The sequence below is a fragment of the Pipra filicauda genome, unplaced genomic scaffold (genome assembly GCF_003945595.2).
Source record: "Pipra filicauda isolate LSUMZ 115617 unplaced genomic scaffold, ASM394559v2 scaffold205_size1947385_pilon, whole genome shotgun sequence".
Lineage (NCBI taxonomy): Eukaryota > Metazoa > Chordata > Aves > Passeriformes > Pipridae > Pipra > Pipra filicauda.
This window is the reverse complement of record NW_024104316.1, coordinates 517,476-544,578: the sequence shown is the minus strand read 5'-3', so window position 1 is coordinate 544,578 and position 27,103 is coordinate 517,476. Positions and strand designations below refer to the sequence as shown.

The window sequence follows — 27,103 nt, the reverse complement described above, 5'->3', positions numbered from 1 at the left end:
TAGTGAAAATTAAATCTTAGCAAAATATATACTAAAAGTGAGCATTCAAAACTTCAGTGGAACCATTTGGGTAAGAGCCCAAATGTGACACCACAAGAGTTTGAGAATCTAAAAAACAAGAGCAGATGGAGAAGGAATTCAAGAGCAAAATCTTCCCCAGCACCTATTCAGCATTCAGAGGCAATCCTTAGGGGTTTTCCAACCCCGCAGTGATTGTGAGGTTATCATACTTTACATTTTCAATAAACAACATTTGAACTCAGGTGGCCCAGTAAGGAAGAGACATGACTTACACAGTGAGAGCAAGATTATAAAATCATAGAATAATCTGGGTTTATAAAGGTCATTTAAAGATTTTTTTTTTTTCATTTGTGTGCGTTTTTATCAGCAGCATTTTGAAATAGGCAGCTCATGGCGAGTGCCAGGCTTGGCTCCAACACGAGTGGTTCAGTGCTCTTTGCCCAGGCTGGAGAGCATTGTATTACCTCCATCCTCTTTGCCCTCCAAAACAAGAAGCAAGGACAGAAAAGCCTTAGAGCAAATTAAGAACTGCCATGATCAGACAATTTTCATTTAATCACAGCGCAGGCCTTCAAAAAGCAACATTTTCAGGCTTCTTGAAGCCTGCAAAATTGAATTTAGTAAGTTTAGGTCTGCATTTCTAACTGTAACATAGCATCTACCAGATTACCTGAGGCAGATTAAAAAGGATATTTTTTTAATGGATAATTAGGAAATTACCAAACTAGCCTTAACATTGAGGTCAAGAAGAGAATACTGAGGAATAACTTTATTTTTCATCTATTTTTGCACAAGAAACACTCATCCTTTTCCGAGACAAATCCCCAAACAAATTCAAAATAAAACATTTAAAGAATTACCCAGATAAGGTGGTACAACCGTACTGAGGAGAATCCCATTTCAACAAATCTTCACACCTCAAGTTGCTGAAGCACTGACATCTCACTGTCACCCACAGAAGGTTTGCTACCCTGATGCACAGGGGGGTGACACAATTAAATGTCCATCTAACCCTTTCCAGTGATACAGAGCTTCCCACTGCACCTGTATTACAAAGCAAAAGCTCTTTGGTACTTTATGTGTGCTTAAGCAAAGTCTGTCAGAACTCAGGAAGCAAATGAACAGCTGGTGAATTATAACATTCATCAGTTGACCAGAGAGGATCCAAGAAAACCCCAAACCACCCTCCTTGCTTCTTCCTTAAGAACTTCTCTAAGGAGTTTTCTGCTAGTTTCCTGCTTTCTCACAAGGGCCTCCAGGGTCAGTGCTGCTGGGGGAAAGGATGATGATGCTGGGTAAGTGCAGTATTAACTCAGGTCAGCCTGAGCCCTCATGGACCTGCTCCCTCAAAAACAACCCCAGACCCAGCTCAACCTGCAAGCAGGCTAGATAGTAGCAAAAAAATCTCTGTATTCTCTTCTCTACAGGACCAGTGAGATGATCAATCTCAAATCCTGGGAGCAGCTCTTACCATAAGAAATTAAAGAAGGCACAGACCTGCAGGGAAGTTACACTTGCTGGCTGAAAGGACAGCTTGGCTGACTCTCAACAGGGTAATTTTTATAAATAAAAAAATTCCCACTGTGCCAGAGTGGCTGCCAATTCTTCAGGCAAATTGGATGAGAAATGACAGTGAATTGTAGATTAATATAAGGAAATCTCAGGACTCATTCTGAAGTCTTCACTGTACTGCACACACCTTCCTGTGCTAAACGCACTGTGTGGCAAAAAAGCTGGTTTGTTCCACACAGTTATATCTGTCAGTACATTTTAGAACCTGAGACGTGCAACCCAACATCTTGCAGGCAACCACCAACTGGTCAGAAACAAGCAACACCACAAGGGAGCCCCTGCCCCCAACCCAACTCAAACCACTGCGAGAAAGGCTGTTCCTGTTCTGCTCTGACTAAGCTCCCAGGCTTGTTACCACAAGAACTAGCTCTGTAGTTTCCCACAGATTCACACATTTGCAAGTAATTTAAGACATCCAAGGCTTCTGTCCATTGGAACTTGCAAAGCTGCCTCTTGGAGCACAAGCAATGCTACCCCTTCCAGCGAGGATGGTCCTACTTCCTCAAGTAGCCAGTTGTTATTGCCCAAGACAACAACGGCTGTCAGAACACCCAGCTGTTCCACTTGTTCTTGCAACGCAAAATTGGGAAGATGAAGTATTATCAGAGCATGTATCCTTCTCTTGTGCTTTCCAGTGATCTGTCCTTCACTGACCCCAGTCCTCCCACTCTTAAAAAAGTGCCAGACAAGGATAACCTGCTGAACATGCACCCACAGCAGTAGGCAAATGAGAGCTCTGCAGCTACATAAATAAAAATTGCTTCTGGAAACCAAGACTAATTGTGGTTTCCTTTTAGAGAAGGGGGAGGTTGGTGCAACACGCTTTGTCTGCTCTAAGGGGCCAAACACCAGCTGCTATTTTCAGCTCAGCGAGTTTTACAAGTTCGACTTCAGAACTGGAGGAAGAGACGCAGCGTGGAAGCACCAAACATCTGGAATAGCAAATTTCCCTACACACCACTTCAGAACCAGAGCAGACAACTGCACAGACCTGGCACTAAGTTTGCTGACTTTTTGCAGTCAGACACCCTCTAAACACCCAGGTAGTTTCCCACAGAGTTCTGGAAGCCTGCCTCCTCCAGTGACTGCTGTGCAGTGGGAAACCTTGTCAGGACAAGCGAGATCTTACAAATGCAGGTGGGGCTCACTGCTAGAAGCCAGTTCTTACTGCCCTTTGAGATAAGCAAACCGGAGTTAATCCATCAATTATTCGAACTGAAGACTTGATCCTTCTTCCTCATCTTCTATTTAAAGTTTTGGAAGCAGGATTAGCAGAGTGAGGCTTTACACTGTAAAGACAGTAGAGCCAGGGAAGGTGTGCGGTGTTCAGGCTTTACTCAGCAGCACCATAAAGCAAACAGGCAGTTTGCTGAAATACTTTAATTCTTCTCAGGCAGATTTATAGTATCTTTTGAAAAAAAATGAAGTACAATCTATGCAAGAACACCCTTGAATTAAAAAGTAATTCATGCTGAGATTTTTCAGAAATCTTTCTTTTTAATTAGGCTCATTAGCTGACTCCACGCTAATTTGAGCTACAGGTTTTTTACAAAACTCATTTTGTTACTACACAGCCCCAGCCTAGCTAGCACAATATTTCAGGTAGGTTCCAGCCCCTTTGCTGGTGCTGCAGTTTAGTGACATTTAGAAGGGGGCAGTTCAGGACTGCCCACACGCACTCCCACTGCCTCTGCCAGGGGCAGCTCACAGGAGACCAGGTGACAACCTGCTCTGGGAGAGTTCAGAGAGTTAAGTCCTCCTGCAACCAAACCACTTGGTTATTAACTCTTTGAACCGACTTACACAACTGAAAGTGATTTTTCCTACACTCGAAAATAGACCAAATTCTCTTGACAGTTTGATGTTTCAACATAATTCTCTTACAAAGCTTAACTTTTAGCTGCATTTTGGCAAAGGGGTTTTGAGCACTTATTTGCTTCATTTTTTCCATTTGAAATTTGCCTGGTTTGCACAAAAGGTCTTTCTCTTAACTGCCAGCACTAGAAACAAGTTGCGATCCGAAAATCAAGTGGGGTTTTATTGTCCTTTATACAGCTTGTGCCAAAATGTCTTCCTAAATCAGCTGTTACAATCATTACTAATAGGAAATGTTGGCACAAAAATGTTGAAGAGGAAAAATGAGATGTTTTGTGACATCAAAACAAGCAGATGCCTCAAGGACAAAGGCACAATCTCACTCTTTGACCAGAGCTTTACTAAATTAATCATCTCTACCCGTTAGATCAAAGCCACTTTCTAAATATAAATCATACAGCAGTATTTAATGAAAAAACAAATTTTAAGTGATGACAAGCACTAATAAATATGCTAATTTCTTCATTTAGTTGGCACTTGTAACAGTAGTACAAAGAAGTAAGTTACTTCACAAAACACTGCAGTTCCTCCGGGGAAATATCTGAAGTAGCTCAGCTTGGCTGTTTTCACGACAGCCAGTTTTGGTGAATCAGGCTGTAAGTGCACTCCAGTGACTCCCCACACGGGGCAACAAGCATCAACACCACAAAATTAAAAGCTGTTCTCTTTAAAGTGAGACAAAGGAGCCGTTTGACAGCAGGTTGCAGTAGCTCCTTCTCCAGAGGAAACCACTCCACAGGCACAACGTAGACAGTGCTGGAGACAGTGCTGGAGCTTTAACAGATGCCGGGGATTTCCCAGCCTAACACATATTAGCACTTTGTATTTGCAATCCTGATTTCCAGCACCAAGCAGTTCATTTGCATGTTAATTAGAAACAGGTCACCAGAAAATTGCACCAGACAACCTTTCTGTATTGACTCGAAAGGACAACCAAGCATTTCCATAAAGTCTCTATCCCTCTTTCAAGCACATTTCCATCTGCCTGTGAGCCACCCAGAAGTTCACAGTAAATCAAGGTGCTCCTTTTGTTGACTGAGCATCCATTTCAACACATGCCTATCTCAGATCTGAAAAACTAAAACTGGTTTAATATCAGACATCTTTTGAGACATGCAAAACAAATCTGCAAGTCTGAGCAATGCTAGAGGAAATAATGGCAAATTAGTCTAACCAGAAAGCCTCATTTTACCACAAAGTACAAAATTAAACAGAATTAAGTCTCAAAGAAAACCATTGTTAGAGTATGCCAGAGAGAAAGCTCAGCAACTGGTTAGGACTATGCAGCTCTGAAGGCTGCACATTCATCCAGTTCTGCTCAGCAGTCACTCTCACAGGCAATGGCAGGATTAAGAAGAGAGGAGGCGGCAAGGAAAGAAGGTGTTACAACCACCTGTAAACACGCTCTGTAGCATCCCTTCTCTTTGAACCTTCTTTTTTACACTAATACTTACAGTACTGTGCTTAAATCAAATGCCCCTTCAGCTTAGTTTTGGAGGTCTTATGTTGCCAAGTCTAATAAAACTGAATCATTGCTGCTGTTTGTCATACATTCAACTCACTGGCACCTCAACTTCCGAGAATTCACTTCATTTTCTCCAGAACCTCCAAGACTGATCACCTGACGTTATCAGACAATAACTGTATGGTTTCAAAACAGAGAGTAATACTATTACAAAGCTGTGCTTCAGTTTAACACCACACTGCATCTTCAATTTTCAGTTGATATTGCAAAGTCATGGTCAATGGGCTTGAATGAAGACTTGAGGTTCATGTGCATCTTTTGTGCTTGTAACTGGCACACTTAAGTGTTTAAGACTTGTCTAAGAAGTCTTGCCCAGCTCCTTGACCATTTAGCCTGTGGGACTCAGCTGCTGCTCTGGAGAAAAAGCACACTGAAGTGTTCCAGTTCAAACCAGGCCCAAGGATCCACCCTGTTCCACTCTTTACACATCCCCATCCATCCCCAGCTCTTTGTTCATCCTGAACACCATCACCATGGTCACTGTTTGAGGAGCTGGGCTGTCCGAGTTCATGGCTGATCTAAGTTTTGGGTCCACGCTGCAACCTCCTGTTCCATCAGGAATTCAGTTCCCAGCTCGGTCCTGACAGCAGCTCAACTGGCTTAACTCAGCACACAGCAACAAGCTGTGGCACAGGAGGCTCCTCCAGAACCAAAGCTCCACAGATGTGGTCCAGGATATCCCTGCAGGAGATTGCAAAGCAGCTGTGAGATCAAGAAAATTATTTGATATCGACGCAGCTGGCTGCAAGGCTCTCTTTCATTTTTAAGAAGCACCAGCTTTTGAACTACTTGCAGACAGCCTGCAAAGGAGTCTGCACACAGCAACACATGCAGACATCCAATTTGAACACTGAATTGAGCAGATTTCTGAACACAACCATCAATATACCAAGCTGTGGACCACCAGCTGTGTTGTGTCTTTAATAATACTTACATCAATGAATACAATTGCCAGTAGATGACCCATTAATAAAAAAACCCGTTTGTTTCAAGTACCTAAGAGGTTGATGAAAAAGTAAAATTCTATTATGTTATTAGCTACAAAACTACAGAAAATTAAGCAGTAAAGGATGAAAACCAGGTACTACTACTGTGTTAACTCATCACTTTTGCCCCCAGGAAGCCTGAATGGCTATAGCCTTTTCTACATGTTTCTTAGGAAGACATCAACCAGATATGATTTTTCACCAGCACAGCTGTTGCTGTTGAAAATCCAAGCAGGCACTGAATCACACGGAGAAAATCCTTCAGTCAGTACTTGGGATCTACACTAGGAATTCACTGCAGTGAAACCATAGAATGGATTTGCCTATTCTCAAAAGATTTACTGGTATATTTGCAGGCTTTGATGCAATCACAGCTGTACAGCAGTTGCTCTGCCTTCAGCACAGTCAGGAGAACCAGGGTGAAAAGGGTATTAACAAAAAAAAAAAAAATAAAACTCAGTAAGCCAGAGGTTAGACACCCTGTCTATATTTGATCCCCACCTTCTTGCCAGAGACTAACAATGGGATTGCAGGAAAGAATCACTGTGATAACAATCTTTTACTGAGGCTGTTCAATAAAAGCCCTGTGAAGGCCACGAGCCAGATGAGCTTTGTGCTACACGAGCACGGAAAGCCCCAAAGAGTGATAATTGTCAAATAATTGTTAAAATTCTGCACATAAAAAAAGTTGCCTTCCGCTGACCCACTACTGAGGTTAGATCTCATCCTTTCATATCCACCAGTGAATGAAAGGTTTCACTCCAGCTGATATGCCAGGCCCACCCCAGTCTTTTTATATCACTGCCTTAGGTCATTTTGAGTACGGGAATGTGAGCCATCATCTAGAGCCACTCCTCAGACCACTGACTTGCTAGTTAATTTTATCTCTAAGTCATGCTTGAACAATCTCTTGATAACGTAACAGGGATTTTTTCCTTATTTAAACAAGAGCTGCAGGGACACAAAGTAGACAAGAGTTCGGCACAAAAGCAACAACATTAAATGGAAGATAAGAGAACATGCAAAGCCAACTCTACAATGACACTAAAGAATAAAATTCCAAATTCCCCATTCATTTCTGGAGCGATACGGAGAACAATCAATCTTGTGATCTTTCCAAAAACTTCAAGGGAACAGTATGTTTACACAACATTACACAACTGCAGCTTTCAGATAGCATAGGATGGAGGATCTCAAATTTATGAGAAGGGTGTGTTTGGCTTTCTGTAAGAGGGAGAAGAGCCAAATTCTGCCTTAAAGTCTCATGATTTCCATGTTATCTCTTAACCCTGTTTGCTAACTGCCTGCTCCAGGGACCTCTCTCTTACAAAGTTCAAGACCCAGCTGGGCTCTGGTTTCTCTGGCTGCAAATGACAACATCCCTCTCAAGTTTTCCACCTCTTAACAAATTTTTGGGGTCTAATAAAAAACCCTTTGAGCAGATAGTTCACAGCTCAGGAACGGTTCCTCGAACTAACTGCCAGTTTGAATCCTGAAAAGCTCCTGGGCAAGGGATCCATTCAGTCAGCCCATTGACCACTAAATCATTTCAGTGGGAGTCAGTGAGGGTTTACAGTTTTCACCAAGACCTACAACTTGGGGCTGGTGGGTGGTTTTAAGTTAGTGTGACCTGATGTCCATTAATACACATGATACTACTTGGGATTCCCTTAATGAAACTACCAGGCTCCTGACTTTCTTCTTCCAAGGTTCATGCTGCTTCTCGGACTCCTTTGCCACCTAAGTGTAGGAAGAGGGCGAGGTTTCCAGAGGCACAGCATCAGTGCATGTGCCAGGCTGCTAAAGCCTTCCAGTGCCTAACCCTTCCCTCGCCACCCAGGTCAGAGCAGGCTCTAGGGATGCTTTTCCATTGATACAATCAGTGCTGCTACCGAGGGGAGACCAGAAGCTGCAATGGGTTGAATACAGACAGGAATAAAAGCCACCTGCCTGACAGACTTGGCAGTTCTCACCAAGACTTCAAGGAATCCGTGAAACAAGGCTGAAGGAGACAGTGTTTGCAGGCTGTTTGCTGAAGGGTTACCTTTCTTCAGCTCGGTTATGCACTCGTTATCCATTTCACACACCGGGATGTATTAACCATCAACATGCAGTGGTGTCTTACTAATTAGCTCAATCAGAAAAGGCTAAACATATCCCAACTTCCTTAATATGAACTAATTTAAAGACAGTACTTTATCCCTTCAGGGTAAGGTTGCCTGCCTGACATTTCTATTTAATATTGAGTCCACTGACATTCGTTCACAGTATTCCAAAGAAAACCAAGGTTCTGAGATAACATGAGAGGTGGTCTTTATAGAGGTCTCTTTAAGAACATCCATGCTCCAGCAAGTATTTACAAGAACTCTTTCCTCTTCCAGAAAACCACACACTTCTGCCTTGTCATACACTTACACCAAAGATTATTCCAGAAACTCATGTTCTCTCCTACTATCTGCTCCCTCAAGCCCACTTATTCCTCTGCACCTCCCACTGAAATTCACAATTAATGCTTCTGGAAGTGCTTGAGTCTTCAGCTTTAATTTACAGACCACAGTCAAATATTATAAAGCCCTGGTGAACCAGAAGTCTACAAACCAAGTGACTCCAGTTGTTTTGATTATATGCAGAAGATTTAAAATATATATAAGAGCAGGGCTTTAAAAAAAAAAAAACAATCTGCAAGCAGTTTGAGGTCTCCTGGGTATTGATCAAGAAGTTAATAGAGTAATTAGCCAGGGTTCATTAAAACATGTTTCCATTAGCCTCCCTAGATATCTAATCTGAATTCATTTATACAGCCACGTGCCACAGGTGCAAATTTTAACCCCCTTAAGCCCAGTTACCTATAATATGGACATCTTTTCCCATCAAGGCTTCACCAAGTCTTTGCTCTATTCTATTACATAGAACCAAAATATCTCCTGACTTTAGTACTAAGCTCTTCCCACAAGGTCTTGACCTGCAACTTCAGCCACCCAAGTTTTATCTGGATGAGCTGACACTGTCCAAGTCTCCCCATGGATGAGCATATCTGGAACAGGGACCACTGAAACACATAAAGCCACCTTCCATTTTCCCTGCACAAGAATTGCTGCATGTCTTGTTCAGCCACCCTGGCCACAGGAGCCTTTAGCAGTGAAGCAGAAAACTGTTAGAAACTTATTACTCACAGATTTAATTTGCTTCTGTGAGTCAAATCAGTGCTCACTTCATCAGATGGCCAGACCTCCAACTCTTCCCCATCCCCGTGGTTTGTCAGCAGCATGCAGTGCACAATCACAAGACCGGGCCTCAGTTTCCCCTCCCTAGGGATGGATGCTCGTGCTACATGTTCTCTTAGAGCATCTTTCTCCATCCCATCACCTCTGAGACTGAGAGCTGAGCACCCGAAGCAACCTGACCCAACCAGCGAGCCATCACACTTCAGCCTCTCCTGAAAACACTCCTCCTAGGACTGTCACAAAGCGTGACAGAATAGAGGAGACATGGCTTTCCCAGGAATGCTCTCTTGAAGCACTCTGCAGAGGTTTTAACACATCACAAAGACAGCATGAAAAGTGGGACAAGAGCTACCTATCAAGGGCTGGCTGAGGCATGCAAACCTCCAGGGAATGCTGACCTTAGAAACAAGGCGTTTGTAGAAGTGAGAAAAACCTCCAGGAAATGTTCATTAGAAGCTTTTAATCACCTTCCCCTGACACAGGACAAACAAAATGCTTGGTTCAGAAAGGAAAAGCCTAAAATATACACACAATTAGCCCATACTATTACTGGCATTACTGAATGCCACAGTGTCCAGTGTTAAAGAGGACAAACTAAATTTTCTATCAGCTGAAACACTCACTATCCACTCCTTCCCCAAACCAGCCAAATACATCCCTGAGACCATCCATTCTTCAAAAACAAGCACTAAAACAGAGAAAAGCTGTGACCAAACAGATTTGCCTCATTTGTTTCTCAAACAACCGCAGTAAGATCTCAGGGTTCAAGAGTGGCATCTAGTACTTGAGCTCTGTACCGAACATGCACTGCTTTATCCAGAGAAACCCTCCCCGGAGAAGAGCTGACCACCTCATCCAGAGACTGTTACCTTGGAACATTTCTGGATGAGTGACCAGACAGGTCGGCTTATTCCCTAAACAAACAAAAAGGAGACTGTTAATAAAGATATCCAAGCTAAAGCTGTTTCTCCTTATGGGAATAGAGAAATCCCAAATCTTCACGTGGCAATTTAGCTGGAACTGCTGACACATCTCTAGAACATATTCCTTCCCCACCTGCCACAGAACTTGCTACTCAGTTGGATGGGCCAACATGGCCCTTCAAGCCATTCTGCAGACAGAGCCACTGCCCCTGCTATCTGCTAGAGTATTGCCTCAAATTTACAGCATAAATCACTCTGAAACACCCACTCAAATCCCCATTCAGGACACTGATTCCTCAACAACATGTAAATAGTCAAACAGCATAAATTATGTCAACTGGGGAGTCTTTTTTAAACAAACAAACAAACAAACCAACCAAAAAACCCCAAACAAACAGATTACTCACAACTTGTTTAGCAGTTTGGAGAAATAACAAAAAAAAACCCAAAAAAACCCCTCAGGTTCGCTGTGACATTCTGTAAAAATTTAAACACCTTATAAAAATTGGGCCCCGATTATAATAACTACTCAACCATGGCACATGTGCATAAGAGACACACATCATTTTAGTTCTGCACTCAATTTATTTAAGCTTGGACAAGCCCTGACACATGCCAAGATTTAAAACTATTAAGCTTAATTTAACATTTAAATCCCACACGCTCTACCCAAGCAAGCAAGCTCTGAACACGAAGCAAGCCTGAGGGGCTGGAAGCACAGCCCCCCCGCTCCCTTCACCCTAAACCATTTGATAGGATGTTATGTCATGTTATTAAAACACAAGTGTGACTGACAGGCCTCCCTCTCCCCTCCTCCAGCAGCTCTCCAGGGAGCAAGGGTTATTTTGGTAACTTTATCTGTTGTTTTCCTCGGTAAGCACTTCCTTCTCAAGAGAGAGTTTCATTGATAAAAACTACCCAAAAGCACCCACAGACTTCCAGCCAAGGGAGCAGTGCAGTACTCCTTAAGTCATCACACACACACCTCAGGCAGATCCACAGACTGCTGCAGATTACAGGGGACTTCACAAACATATGTCACAAACTTAGCAAGACACATTGTCTAGAGAATCTGAGGACAAGCTGCCCGTGTCCCTTTCCTCCTCCACAGCTCCCAGGGTATATGTCACATTAAAAGGAGGAGTTGCAGTTTTCTGGAAAGAAGAATGCCTAGTCAAATCCCAAATATTCCCCAGGCACGTGAATATCAAATCTAAGAACAAATACACTCCTCAGGTCAGTAACATTCTACTCCAGATCACACTTCTCTTTGATGAGAGCCTCAGGCATTTTGGTACAGAAATAGCATATTGCTACTCTTGACTTTGAGACTAAAACATGTTGCAGATTTGCTCTAGAAGGATGAAGCAGCATTTCAATCCCACAATGTTTTTAAGACTCAGAGAAGCTGCAGGCAAAAGAAATTCTTCCATATTTTCACAAAGCACTTTCCATGGATTAAAGCTAGGAACAGACTGTAAGAAAGGATGTGGAACACCAAGTGTACTGTTATCTCTTTATACAGCAAGTCTTGCCAGTACATGTTAAACATGTTCACATCTTTCATTTGTAAGGAAGAACAAACACAGAAGAACAGAATCATTCAGGTGAGAGACTAATTAAAAATAAACCCCACAATCTGTTCATGATTAAGAAGAGATGCTACCCATTCCCAGGACTGCAGGGGCAAAGCTCAACTGTTATGGAACATGTCATGGTGAAAAGCAAAAAAAAACCCCAACCAAACCTCACCTCTGCTCCCAGCACAGAGCCAGACTCGCTGCCTGCCCACGCTTTCAGCCTTTACACTGTTCTGCTGCTGCCAAGTCCTGGAGCTGAGGAAACCAAAGCAGAGTTATTTTAACCAGCAGCTCCCAAAGTAATGCAGGATCCTAACACAGGTTCTCCTCCAGGCCAAGGGGATGACTCCACAGGTAACTCCACAGGAAGGATAACTGATGTGGAAGGAGTTTTCCTCCCCCTCTCACCAGGGCTGTAGCAGTCCTCAGAGCAAAGTGCAAGATGTGCTTTACTAAGGTGGCCACTAACAACTATGGCTACCTGGGACACCAGGATTGAAAGGATTCCTACACCTTCCAAGTCACTGTTATTCCAGAAGATTCACCTGATCTTGTACCTCTTCCAGGGAAAGGCAGCATCTTTCTACTGTTATTGCAGCCAACCAAAAACATTGGAACTTCCAGATAAATACTTCCATGGTCAAAATTTCAGCAATATGCCACGGGATCCAAACAATTGTAATCAAAACCTCTTATTTGTTTCTCTATGAAATGAATCATTCTTTCCAGCTACTGTATTCATCATCAGGCCAATTCTGTGATTTTATCAGCATCATGGAATATTACAGTCTGTTTCTATGAAAATAAGTACTTTCCACACAAGAACAAGCTAGAACAACAGTCCCTGTACCTTGCTCTGGAGAGTCTCAATTAAGATGATTTAGCCAGCATAGCTCGAGATTGACATCTGAATAACAAGGGATATGAAAAATTCCATGCAAAACCAAAAAACAACGAAACAAAGATGAGTGTCCACCTTGGCTACTAATGATGGCTACAGAGCCAAATGCTCAACACAAGCCTCCTGCTCTAGTATCCCCAGGAGAGAAGAGAAGGAAGAGTCCCAGCTGGGAAACAGTGACTAAGAGTGACTGGATCCTATCAGCTCCTGCACATGAGCTTCTAGAAGCACAGAGCAGAGTAACCCTGGCACTGTTATCCCTCCCTTTGTTTCCAGGTGGCTTCATGACTGGGGACAGAGCTGTGCTGTTCAGCTGTCCACCTTTCCCAGTCTCCTCCTAATAAAGATGATCATTCCTAAGGACCCATGAGGCTCCCCTGTCCAAACAGCTTGAGATCCACCAGTGGACACAGCAGGAGGCTCATTGCTGAAGTCCTGGATTCAGGTCTGAAGTGCTACCAAGGGACTGAACCCCAAAAGAGGGTAAAACAAAGAGCAACGAGCTCCATAACTGTGGGAGTGAACAGCACTGAACTCATACTGCCCAAGTTTTACTCACACACAATGTTTTGACAGCTCTGAAGCACTATTTTAGATACCCTTCAAAAATGATCTCTTGATTTGTTTTACGGCTTTTTATGCTACAAAAAGTGTGAATATACAAACAAAGAACTTAGAAAACTAAAGGGCTGTTCAGGAGTACTTTCAGCAACATGGTTCCCAAAGTAGTGGATTGTAGTATTAGCCAGCCTCCACAAGTTTGTTTTTGGTTTCTGAGAACAAAAGTTCAGTTCAGAAAGACTCTTCTAGCCCAACTAAGATCAGAACAATCACAGTTTATGAAATCATACTCTTGCCTTAAAAGCTGAGACAAAGATTTGAAGATATACAAAGGTTCTCCAACATTTTAATGCCTATCAGGTTATAAGTTACTCTTCTACTTTCTCTTAATATCTTCCTTTTTTAACATTCTTGCTTGAATGGCTCCACGTGATGTTCACAAAGGGGCTTTCTTCTTTAAGCTAAAACTTTAATCTCCTTAACGGGACCCTAATTTCAAATCTGTGGTTCCACTAAGCAATGCAGAAGTGACTACAGTCAGAAATCAAACTCCATCTCTCAACAGACAAACAATCACTTTAAGATGGCAACAGTACGCTGTGCTGTTATTTAAAGTTATTCATGATGCACAGCTCTAAACCACAGGCAGGCTTTGCCTGTTCCATCTGCCCTGTGTCAATGCAGACACCACACTGGATCATACAGCTGTGCTGGACCAACAACCAGCAGTAAAGTGACTGGAGCACTGATTCTCATCTTCTAATTGTACAACAGAGAAGACCAAGCTGAATACTCCTCCCCAACATCACACAGCCTACCTGAGCTCCCCAGCATTCTTAGAAAGTTTTCAGAAAATGCCTTTTGCAAGTATTGTAAGTTGGAGATACTGTGAACCCTAGTGAGTAAAACAGGCATTAGAGGACAGCATTTATTAAATAATCTTGGAAGGCATCAGAAAGTCATGATGGGTTTCACCGAAATGCCTCAAGGGAGGAAAGTATTTGGGGAAATTACTTTGGGAAGAGCTGACATACAAAGAGAAGAATTTAAATTCCATCAGCACTCTCCTAGCAGAACAAGTTTAGACTATGGTTTCATACAAGAGGATGCTGGAAGAGTTCACAAATGCCTGGAGGAGGGGAGGGAAACCAAAAACCCTGTAGTTAGTGGCTTGTTGTATGCTTTTCTCCTTTGTGTAGGCCTTACCTGTGAGCTGCTCACAGAAAGGAAGCCAACATAGCCCCAGAGCACGTGAGAGGGGTTTGAAGTGGACAAGCTCAAGCCACGCTGCCGAGTGCCTGAGCTGGAACAAACTCTGCCTTATTCCAGGCAAGTCTGCCCTATACACTGCTGCTATTTCTGGAGTCAGAGGTGAGGGTATTATCAGTGATGGTTGACATGTTCAGTGCCTGCTAAAGCACAGACCATGAAGCAAAAATATGAAACACTGCAATGCTTTGTGTTCTGCGAGGGACCCATCCTTCTCACAACTACTGCTTTGGACATGTACAGCTAATTAAGGCTATTAACAATCACACTAGAATGAGTGTACACCTTTAGAGCTGTGAATCAGTGGAGGGAAATCTTCCCTAGAACCACACATTCCCAGGTGAGTTCTAGAGACAGGACAAGCATTCACCACAGCAGTCCCATCACAGTACTGTGTTTAACACAAATGCAGGGAAAACCTGCACCCCAACTACTGTTCCAGCCTTCTCTTTTTTGGGCTTTAAAAAACAGTGCTGCTTCACACAGCTAATCAGAAACAAGTGAAGGTGGCTGCTGATCACTGCCTGGAAGCCTTCTGTTAAAAAATAAGCGATGTTACTGCATTCACAAGACCTTTGACTTCAGCTGCAGAGTCAGCTCTGCACTTCAGCAAGTTGAGGTCCGTGCCACCAGGAATTTGCATACCTGTGTCACAGTGAGTGGTCCAGCACCTCACCCCTCAGCCATCTCAAGTGCTGAAGCATCAAAAATACAGTGCCCACAGAAGTTGTGGAAGCCCCATCCCTGGAAGTGTTCAAGCCCAGGTTGGACAAGGCTTGGAGCAACCTGGGATAGTGGAAGGTGCCCCTGCCCATGGCAGGGGGTTGGAATGAGATGAGCCTTAAGATCCCTTCCAACCCAAACCCTTCCACGATGCTACAATTCTATGATAAAAAAAAGCACCCAGGTCACCACAACCTCCCAAGTGAACAGCAACACAAAATGTTTGACAAATAAAACTCAAGTCAACAGTTCTCAGGACCTTGTATCAGTGGAGACAAGACTTTAAGTAGCCTGTCTGAATTTTCCAATAGAAGGATCACGTTAATATTGATTTGTTTAAATCACCATGAACACAACTAAAGAACTGCAGTCTTATGAACAATTCCTGTTGCAAATTACGACAACTGCAGCATTGCAGTGATTTTACTCAAAAGTGGTCATTTTTCTGATTTTGTGACACACACAGACAGGCCACAGAGATAGACATAAGCCCAAAAATCAATTTGATAAGGAAAGAGCTTGCTGTAAGCTTCTTCCAGATCTTATTTCAAGTCAGCTGAGAACAGCGTAACAGAAGTTGACTCAGCTCAAATCAAGTCTGGGCTGTCACAGAGAGTCTACAAGCCAAGCAGGTTTGGGTTTGTTGGTTTTTGTTTAATTCCATAAAAACTCTTTTGTAGGGCAATTACTTCAACACTTAGAAGAATACATGCTCTGCCGAGTTTGTTTTGCAGTTCACTTGGTGCAAAGTATGTTACTCTGCAATAACAGGACAGTCTAGAAGAGAAAGCCTCAATTAGCAAACTACTGACCATGATGAAGGCTGGTGAGCCTCTTATTAAGATTCAAAAGATCTAGACAGCAAACTTGCCACCAGATTAAGCTAGTAATTATTATTTTAACAAAAGACAGCACATTTGCCTGATTGATTTTGCATAGCAGGGCTGGAAGAGCCATTTGTTATTAACCCACCCTGTTACATATAAGTAATTAATTATATCAACATAACCAGTGGCATTTTCGAGAAGAGACTCAAAACTCCTGTGACTCAACTAAGGAAACTACGAGAAGTTTTTCACAGAGGAGCACAGAGTTCTACCACTAACTGCAAAGGAGTAAAATACTTCAGGCATGTAAAGAAACCATGAAAACTTACTACATTAAACACTACCTTTTGGTCACCTCAACAGTTCTTATGCATTGTTTCAGGCAAAGACGCAACAAATAACAAATGCAGCAAATAAGCATTCCTGTCCTGCATAAATAATGGTCCTTTGTCCCTGTGGTGTTACCTGGTGAGAAACACTGGTCTTTAGCCACAGCACTGATGATAATAAAGGCATAAAATACAGCTTAGGTTAAAGCAAAATTGTAGACATTACAAACAAGAAATGCACTCTAACGCAAAACCGTAAAATCTAAGCTGATAAAGCTGCAAGAGCTACGAGATACACCCACCTAAAGGAAAAAAATAAATAAATAACTCAGGCACAGCATCTGCAAAAAGGCAGCACAGAGAAAGAGAATACAGACCCCTCTCTAACTCCTGAAGGAGATTCCTCAGCTCAGAGCTGCAGACATTGAGACACCAGCAGGCCAGGACACAGTTCTTATGAATGTCACCTCCACTCAGGAGTGGAACAGGATGGGTTCTCATCTCCTGTCTTGATGAAGCGAGGTTGCAATTATGCCACAAGCTGGTGCCCAGGGAAGGCAGGATCTCTGCTCCTCACCTAACATCCTGATACAGACAAACTGAACATGCAGAAAATCAAGATATTCCATGATGACAGAAAATTATCAGCTAACACAAATGAAAAATTTTAGTTCCATAGCAACCAATTTTACAGATATTAAAACTGAATTAGTCAGAAGATCAAAAAAACCCATATTTTAAAGCAATATTTAAAATAAAAAGGCAAGGACTTAGATCTTTTATTCATCTAATTCTTTGGGGTTTATTATAAGGAAGAATAAATGCAAAGCTTTGGAAAATGCAAGCTTACTTTGGAAAAAAAAACCCAAAAAGCAGAATCTATCAAGAAAGTGGTGCTCAGATGCAGGAGAGTTACACTATAAAGAACACCTAGACATTATCTCTACACTAGAAAACAAACACAGCACATAATTTGCCAAGAATAATCCCTCCTCAGAACATTCCATCCCAACCATGACAACTCGAAGCAGCACTAGAGAGATCACTTTTCTTCCAGTATGAGGGAGGAAAGAGTGCAAGCAGGGAAAACACAACCTGGCTGCATCTGTCTCTACTGTAACAACTGACCAGGTCTTTGCTTTTTAATACATCTCAGCTATTTGGCTCAGTAAATCACCTCCCCTTAACATACCTTTCTCAGTTCACCCTGAGCCAAGCCCAGGCTGCACAGCCTGCATCAAACCTGACTTCTCCCCTTGTATTTCATTCCCTTCCTCCTCGGTGTGCAGAGCCACAGCAGTGCCAGCTCTCTGGAGGAAGGTTATCTGTAAGATAACCTTCTACTGAGCCAAACATCTCAGGCCAAACTGATACACAACCAGCTTAGCACAAGTGTCAGCCTGCCAGGAGCAGCACAAAATTAAGAAAACCAAACCCACCCCCAAAAAGCCCACAGAAGTAACTCTCTCAGACAAGTAGAAGTGCAGCTAAAGATATGAGAAGTAAGAACCTGTGCTCAGTGCTCTGGTCACAAGACAGTAAGTCCAGGTCCTGGCATGACAGAGACCATCCTCCCCTCTCTTCAGCTCCCAGGTGGTTTCAGTAGGATGAAAAGAGCTCTTGCACATAAGGCTACATCCTGAGATGAAGCCAAAGGCCGATGCCAAAGTAACCAACCGAAAAACAAATCAGACTTTTCAAGTATATTTACTGTTTTGCTTTAAGACCTAACTACAACAGCCAGGAGCAAACTGGGCTTACATTACCCAAACACAAGGGAAAACAAGAACCTCGGGGAAAAAATGCGGCTAATCCCGGTTAAGAAGCCAAGCCTCAGGAGAAAACGCTTCAGAGAGTGTTGCAGCCTTGTCTCTGTTATTTTTTGTTGTTGTTGCTCAGGTTTTTTTCAAAATCTAATCATCTAAATCCCTTTCTCCTAGGTCCAACCATTCTCTTCCACTCACGTGGATAGTCCATCTTCCATTTTATGAATTTTAGAAGCAGGAGGGACTATCATGACCATTCAAATTAATTAGCACCTACCACAAGCCACTGTAAATTCTTCATTAAATGCAGTTTAAGACAGGACAGTATCTGAAAATTTCTCATTTAGATGCACAGGCTTCAACTCATAGAGTCCAGTTACAGCCCAATAATTAACTCATCTCTTAAAATTGCAACACATTGTTCCTTTAAGTTAGCTCAACTACAAGCATGCAGGTAAGAATTCTCCTTTTCTTTTTCTTAAGGATGTAAGAGTTCTTAAACTCCTGTGCCCTTTACAGACTTCGAATCATCACCAGGTCAATATCCCTTAGAAGAAAGAGAGAGTTTAAGCAAAGCCCTTGGCAAGGCTTAAGGTACATCTTTCAGGTTTCTGATCATTGCCTTTAAAAAAACCCAAGCCTTTGAGTGTTGATATCTGAACCAGATGATAATGCTGTAGGCACTGCAAGAGCATCACTGGAATACTAACTGCCTCCTCCTTTGCAATAGTAACGATCAGAGAACCAGAACAGCCTCCATTCCACAGCTTATCACCCTGAGAAACGGGGCAGTTGCCACTTAAAACAGCTCCCCTGAAGGCCAGGCAAAATGCCTGTGGAAAAAAACAACAACAAACCATAAGTGCTGAAAGAGATGGCCAGCTCGGCCAAGGGTGGCTTCACAGTTTGCATTTCCTAAAAACAAGCCCACCCCCACCCTACGTTTAATCCACAGCCCTCATTTACCTTTTTAGCTCTGGACCGGTAACCAGGCATTTGCTGCCACAAATGAGATTTCTCAAAAAGGGTACTTTAAATGCCACCTGTGCACGGGAAAGCTGTGAGAGATGGGAACAACATGAATATGTGCTCAAATATGGGATAATGTCACATGTCGAGGCAAAACAAAACCTTTGATCTTAAACTCAGTAAATTAAGGGGATAAAAGAGGAAAAATAAAATAAATTAAGCTACTGCAACAGATCACACTCATCTACCTCAATGCAAGCAAAAAGCTTTAGGGAAGCCTTTGCATTTCCAATCCATTTACCAAAAAAGTAGAATCACTACAGGACCAGGACAGAGACTGAGCACACACAACTTTTCCTACAGTTACAGTATTACCAAAAGAGATAAACCAAGCACGTGTTGCTGTCTGGTTTCTGTTTTCCACCCATAACTTTGAAATAAGTAATTTCACCGGCACTGTTTTATCAGATCACTTGAGGAGCTCAGGTCCATAAGGAGTGAGGAATAAAACATTTAAACAGAAGAAATATGACAGTTCTCAGCCCATCAAATGGTACACACTCCCTGGCCCAGTAAGTCATATCAAATTAATTTTCTGGCCTTTTACGTGGAATAAACATCTGACAAAACAGGAAAAATACTACTCTTGAAATACACAGCTTTCATAGTAACTTGTCTTGTTCTTAACCCAGTCCTCAGCATTAAGAGAGCCTTATTCTTTCCAAAAAGCAGAGCATTCAGGCACTGTCTTTGCCATAAAGGTGCTGCCAAAGAAACAGAACCATTCAGGGTGAAGAAAGTAGCAGGAAGCCAAGACTTTGATCTCTAATCCCAACTTAACCACGACTGTTTGATCTTAGAAAAAATATTTAGCCCCTGATGCATTAGCATTATACAGATTAATACAATGCTTTAAATATTACACAATCTTTACAAGTGCAATGCAAGTAAAGCTCAACAATTATGGCACCGAGTTCATTCACCAATTAACCAGCTCCAAGGTAGGTTTTAACAGTGAAATTATGCTCCATTAGTAAACCTGATAAGAGAGCTACTGCTTAAGATTATTTTCATACCTTCTAATGTTTCCTGTCTCAAATTCAACAACTTTTGCTTCAAATGCAAATCATCGTTAATCAAGCAAAAATTGTTACCTAGCAAAAAATATTAATATTTCATGGGTTTATTTATATTATAGCCACCACGAAAATCAGTTTAACAGGCAGCCCACAAAAAAGGGCTTAGGGGCTGCAGCCCATGCTCAGGGAAATGCAAGCTCTGAAGCCTCTCTAGAAACAGGCTCCAAACCGGAATCCTTTCAGAAAGAAGCACTTTGGAACACAGTCTTTAAAAACACATGTATACACTACCTCATTCTACTCTTTTTATATGATGACAAAGTTATGTGAATATCAATTAAAACCTTGATAACAAAATTTTAAGTCACTCAAAACTGTAACAAGTACACAAGTACTTTTAACTAGAAAGAAGTTAATTCATCTGCAAAATGCACCAAAACATGTGTTTTATTCTGTATTTTGATTATATTCAAAAATGTTTAAGCTGAGTAGCTCTGACCACTACTTCTTCCAATCAAGGAGCATCCTTCCCATCCTTCTACTACAAAAGGAAAGCAGAAAACAATCATTTTCCTCTGATTTCTGTCTTTCAAAAAGTTGGACAGCGTGAAATGCAGAAGAGTTTTGCCCCTGCAGAAGTGGACTCTGCACTCAGTGGAAAAATCAGTAAGTAAAAAGTATTTGGTATCAGTGTGTGGGTCTGTCTTTTCTTTTTAAAAGAATTCTAAACATACACAGTGCTTAAATAACTGTGTTGACAATACTTCAAACTGACATTCTACAAGTAACCTCTCAAAACCAAAACTTAAAAATTTACTGGTTTGGGGGTTGGTTTGGGTGGGTTTTCTTGCTTTGTGCCATTGTTGTTTTGGGCTGGGTTTTGGGTGTGGGTTGGTTTGGGGTTTTTTATTACTGTTTTCTTTACGTCAAACCACTCTTTACTGAACATGTGTGTTAAACACCTTCTCTCAACATTCACTCTACAAGCTGAGCTCCTATCCCAGTCAACCACAACTCAACACTTCTGTCCTTTACATTCAAAGAGAACTACCCAGAGAAAGCAAGGGAGGACTTACTCTAAAGACTTCCACACCTAGAAATCAGCAGGTACTGGAACAACATGATCACATTCACACTAACAAAACAGGCACACCTTTTCTTTTTTCTATGCTTTATGGACTCAAAAGGAAGATTACAAGTAGTTGTTTCCCCAGGTTATTCAGACTTAGAAGTGTCCTAGCTTACATGTATCACACCGTTATCAGTAACACTTCCAGTTTCAAACTGAAAGTTTCACCCCTTTAGAGGAATATTTTTTATGACAAAAGTAAGACAAACACCTACAGCAGAAAGGCTGCTTCTGCAGCCTACCTGCATCTAAAAATCTTACCTACTACTTGCAGAGAAGTAGTGTCCACACACTGTCCTCACTGATGCTCTCAAGCACAAAACTCCCCCAAATCTTCCATCTACTGTAGCCTGACTGTTTTTAAGTGGGCTGTATGACTCAGACTAGATCCATTTTAAAATGTAATTGTCACTTTTCTGGTATCGTCCAAACAAGCAGTCAGATGCTCTAGGGTCAAAATTAAAAGTTATATCAACAACAGTGAAACAGCCAATACGTCACTTGTTTCCTCTGCTGTCACCTCCAACACAAAGGAAACATCTGAGACCATATCTGACCCTGCTCCCTATCAGATGAAGTGGTACCCAACATTTACAACTCATGACTTTTATTCACAGTCTAAATATCAGGAGTTAAACAGTAGGGGTAGGCGGAAGTCAGTTATTTTAATTAATTTCTCAGGGCAGCCCTCTGTGAAGTCCTTTTTGCGTCAGGATACAGCCCATCACATCAGTGTTCCAGCAGAACTGCTGAGGGTAAGGCCAGCTGACAGTGCTCTTTGCAGGCTGACACACAAATAAGGACAGGGCTGCAGAGTGGCACCTTCATAGAGAAAACTCAATCCAAGAGAACCCTGAACGTCCTGTCGATGCCTGGGATGCCACCCAGGAGAAGATCTGCCTTCAGCACTGGGCATCAGGCAGCACTACAGCCAGACAAGACCGACAGTCAGCAAACTACTGACATCATTCCTAGGAATAGGAAAAGGAAAACCACAAGCAGACGTTCAAAAGAGCAGAGTTCTCAGGAGATATGCAGAGCCAGCATAAGGGTTTGCACATGCTGAAAATAAAGCGTGATGCAAAGCATGCCTTCACCTCTTGAGCCTCCCTGCTCAGCCCCGCGCCCCAGCCCCGCAGCCACCCCCCTCTGGGCTTTAACTCAGGAGAGGGACACAACTATTCCAGCAGAAAGCTGATAAACTAGACCACAAAAAGGTTCACCTTGCTAAAATGGCAGAAGACCAACAAGCACTGGAACTATGAAAAGAGAAGGGAGGAGCTATGCAACTGCAAAGAAAGGGAACAACAAGAGCCTGCCTTTTTGGCAGGCTGGCAGCTTGTGAGCAACCGCCTGTGAGAGCAGCTTCCAAGATCCTCTTGGATATGATGCCTCCCTAAAAGAAGGCCAAAAGGTCCCAGACAGGTGGAAGAAACAGCAAAGGACAAGTTATTCATAAAGCAAATTATCGGAGCGTTTCATAACTGTGATAGATGCTGCAGCAGGACTCAAAGCATCTACAAATGTCTTAATAAACCGCCCGAAATTAAAACACTAAATTGGATAAAAATCTAAATTAGTCTTGGATTATAAGCCAGAAGTAATCACTGACACTTACTGGTTCAAGATTCCCCTCGATGAGAGTAACCATTGCCACTGCCATCTGCTGTCTCCATAATAACGGATGAGAAACGAGCCCAGGTTTTTCCTAATCGCGTTCCCACTTGGGTAAAAACACCATTAGAACTGACCCAGCCTGACATTCGGGGACTTCACAGCAGAGAAGCCAAGAACTACACAGACCTCAACACCAGAACAGCTCACCCAAAGCACTTCCCCCAAAGGCTGCTTCGAACGGAGGAAGAACCCGGGAATGAATGAAAAGATGGAGCTGGAAGACTCTGAGCTGGCAACTCAGTTTTTTTCCTGAGCTGGACTTAAAACCGCTCACGACAGATGTTTGGGAACAACACATAAACCTCCCCGCACACTAAGCCAGATCTAAAGACTGTATATCGAGTTTCATACACGCACAAGCGAGGACTGGAAACCAGCCGCCTCTGCAGCGGAGCTCCAAGAGAAGGCAGGAACGCGAAAAAAACACCTCCTCAGGTCAGTGCTGCTACCAGCACGGCGCCTTCGCTCAGCACTACGCGGGCAGGGCTCTGGGAGCGAATAACCCCGGAGGCTCCGGAGGCAGAGCACAAAGGCAGCGCCGGGAGCTCTCCCTGCCCGCCGGGCGCTGCCGGAGCCCCGAGGAGCGGACGAGGAGGGGCCGCTCTCCGCAGCCCTCACCGCCACCCCGCCAGCGCTGGGGCTCCGCAGCGCAAACCCCGCTTTCTAAAGCACAAGCCCATGAGGGAAGCGCGGCGCGGCCGCGGGCGGCGCGGACCCCGCTCTTTGTTCGCCGCCGCGGGCAGGCCCGGCCCGGCCCCGGGCCCGTCCCTCACCTCGCGAACGTCCTGCAGGCACTCGAGCACGGCGAGGTTGTTGGCCCAGCTGTGCTTGGAGCAGAGCCGCACCACGTCCTCCCGGCACACCGCCTCCTCCGACAGCTTCCACCCGCTGCCCGACCCGCCGCCGCGGGCGCTCCGCGGCACGGCCGCGCCCGGCCCTGCCGGCTGCGCCACTCCGGGCAGGGCACCGGCGGCGCCGGGAGGGCCGGCGGGAGGGCCGGGCGCCGCCGGCCGCGCCGCCAGCGCCAGCAGCAGGAGCAGCGCCGGGCCCGGGCAGCGGCTCCGGACACGTCCGCACGGCGCCATCTTGGATCCGCCACCTCCGGCGTCCGCCCGCCCGCCCCACGGCACGCACGGCGTATGCAAATCAGCGCGTGACGGCGGCGGGACACGCCCCTCTCCTGGCGGAGGAGGGGGGCGTGGCTTGCGCGGGCCCCGCCCTCCCCCAGCACGCGGCGCGGCCGTTGTCGCCTGAGGGGAGTGAGGCGGCGCCACGGGGGCAGCGCGCGCCCAACGGCACCAACGGCCCCGCAGCCCCTCAGCGGCCCCCGCACCACCTCAGGGGCCCCCTCAGCCCCTCACGGCCCCGCAACCCCTCAGGGGCCCCCTAACCCCCTCACGGCCCCGCAACCCCTCAGGGGTGCCCTCAGCCCCTTACGGCCCCGCAGCCCCTCAGGGGTCCCCTCAGCCCCTCAGAGGTCCCCTCAGCCCCCCGGCCGCGCAGGGCGACCCTGCGGAGCCAGCGCCGGTGCTGGGGAGGGACGCCGAGCTCACCCCGGCGGGAAGGCGGCAGGCGGGCCGCGGGCCTCCCCCAGTAGGTGGCCAGTAACTGTGACCGGATTTTGCCCGAAATCTCTCGGTTCCCACTCGCAACTCAGCTGCCCCGGTGATAGAGAAGTAATAGAGATCATGGGGAAACTGGGCTTTGAGAAGGCTTGGATTAAAGAGGAGAAGGATGAGGAAAAACTACCGATGAATGAAGAAGAAATACAGAGGCATGTAGAGAAATTACAGAGCTACATAGAAAAAATGCAGAAGAATGAAGAAGAAATGCGGGAGAACAAAGAAAAAATGAGGAAGAACGAAGAAAAGATACAGGAGATCGATGAAAAAATACAGGAGATCAAAGAAAAAATACAGGAGAACGAAGTAAAAATACAGGAGGACAAAGAAAAAATACAGCAGATCAAAGAAAAGATACGGAACAATGAAATAAAAATACAGATGAACAAAGAAAAACAGGAAAAGAAAGAAAGAATGCTGAAAAATGTGGGGAAACTACAGAAAAATGAAGTAAAAACAGAGAACGAAATAAAAATAGAGAAGTTCATGGATAAAATACAGGCAATCAAAGAAAAAATGAGGAAGAACAAATCGAAAATACTGACGGACGAAGAAGGAATGCAAATCAAAGAAGGAATTAAGAACAAGGGAAAAATACAGGAGCTGGACAAAAAAATACAGGAGCTCGACAAAAAAATGCAGGAGCTTGACGAAAAAATGCAGGAGGGCAGAGAAAAAATACAGCAGCTCAAAGAAAAGATACGGAACAATGAGATAAAAATACAGACAAACAAAGAAAAAATACAGGAAAAGAAAGAAAGAAGGCTGAAGAATGTGGAAAAAACACAGAAGAATGAAATAAAAACAGAGAACGAAATACAGGAGTTCAAAGAAAAAATACAGGCAATCAAAGAAAAAATGAGGAGGAACAAAGAAATGCAGATCAAAGAAAAAACACATCAGATCAAAGGAAAGATACAGGAGCTCGATGAAAATATACAGGAGAATGAAATAAAAATGCAGGATGACAGAGAAGGAATACAGCAGATCAAAGAAAAGATACAGAACAATGAAATAATAATGCAGATGATCAAAGAAAAAATACAGGAAAATGAAGAAAGAAGGCTGAAGATTGTGGAAAAAATACAGGAGAATGAAGCAAAACCAGAGAACGAAATAAAAATACAGGAGGACAAAAATAAAATACAGCAGATCAAAGAAAAGTTACGGAAGAATGAAATAAAATTAGAGATGATCAAAGAAAAAATACAGGAAGAGGAAGAAAGAAGGCTGAAGAGTGCAGAAAAAATACCGAAGATTGAAGAAGAAATGCAGATCAGAGAAAAAATTAGGAAGAACAAAGAAAAAATACAGAAGCTCAACAGAAAAATACAGGAGCTTGACGAAAAAATACGGAAGAATACAGAGAACGAAATAAAAATACAGGAGATGAAAGAAAAAATAAAGGCAGCCAAAGGAAAAATAAAGAACAAAGAAAATAGCAAAATACCAAAGAACGAAACCAAAATACCGGAGAGTGAAGTAAAAACAGAGAACGAAATGGAAATTCGTAAGAATGAAATAAAAATACAGGAGATCAAAGAAAAAATACGGAAGAACAAATTAAAAATACAGGAAAGCAAAGAGAAAATACCGAAGAGTGAGGAAATAACAGAGAACAAAATAAAAATACGTAGGAAAGAAGAAAAAATACAGGAGATTGAGGAAAAAATGCGGAAGATCAAAGACGAAATGTGGAAGATTGAAGAAAAAATACAGAAGAACAAAATAAGGATACAGGTAAACGAAAAAATACCGAAGAATGAAGAAAAAATACAGAAAAATATGGAAGAATGAGAGAAAACTACAGAAGAATGAAGAAACAATATCAACTAAAAAACTAAAAAAACCCCAAAACCATTAATAAAATGCTGACAGTCAACTTTGCCACTGTCATTTCTCCATGCTGAGTGCCAAACTGTCAGGTGGAGGGATGATCTCCGTGTGTGGATGCCCTCATGGCCCCTCCTGGGGCAGGATGCTGGGCTGGCAGGAGGGCATGGGATCAATCCCACAGCCTGCAGCAGGCTGGCCCTCCCTGCAAGGAGCAGGCATCTGAACAAGGGCCAAAAAGTCACGTCTTGGGGGTGCCGTGAGGTGGCTCATTTTCAGGGTTGGTGGGTTGGCTGCACCTCCTGCCCTGTCAGTGCCAGCCACTGGGTTTTGGGGGTGGGATTTGCAAGGTCACACTCATCATGGCCCCCGGGCTTTCTTCATGGGGATGGAGAGAAATGGGGCTGTAAGAGTGATCTTGTCCCCAAAGCAGGATCTCCAATGGCTGATCCTGGTGTAAATGGGATCCACAGGTTCCTCCTAGGGCAGTAAGGGGGGGTTGGATGCCGAATTTGGTGACGGATCATCTGAAAGTGGTGTCTGCAACCGCACAGCTCCCCTCGGAGCAGCATTTTGGGGATGTTGCAGCCCGCTCCGCCCCAGCAGCCAGCCCCCAAATGTCCCAGTAAAACAGTACCTGTCCAGGTGTTGGGTCAGTAGCAGCAGTGGGACACAGCTCCACCTCCAGCTGAACAACCAGACAGCTTTTTGA

At 43.7% G+C, this 27,103-nt stretch overlaps 2 protein-coding genes across 2 annotated transcripts in view; one reads left to right on the top strand and one right to left on the bottom strand.

The window, feature by feature from the left end:
• GLG1 (golgi glycoprotein 1) overlaps nucleotides 1–24,026 on the bottom strand; it is a 79,706-nt gene extending 55,680 nt beyond the window's left edge. Inside the window, exon 1 of the mRNA XM_027716105.2 lies at nucleotides 23,710–24,026. Within this exon, the coding sequence (XP_027571906.1) occupies nucleotides 23,710–24,021 (312 nt within the window). The 5' untranslated portion in view covers nucleotides 24,022–24,026. The remainder of the gene's footprint in view (nucleotides 1–23,709) is intronic.
• Nucleotides 24,027–24,477: 451 nt separating this feature from the next.
• LOC113985366 (golgin subfamily A member 6-like protein 22) lies at nucleotides 24,478–26,444 on the top strand. Its single transcript, XM_039380834.1, has 3 exons — nucleotides 24,478–24,924; nucleotides 24,967–25,632; nucleotides 25,711–26,444. Exons 1-3 carry the CDS (start codon nucleotides 24,625–24,627, stop codon nucleotides 26,353–26,355), a joined length of 1,611 nt encoding a protein of 536 aa, XP_039236768.1. The 5' UTR covers nucleotides 24,478–24,624; the 3' UTR covers nucleotides 26,356–26,444.
• Nucleotides 26,445–27,103: the final 659 nt, after the last annotated feature.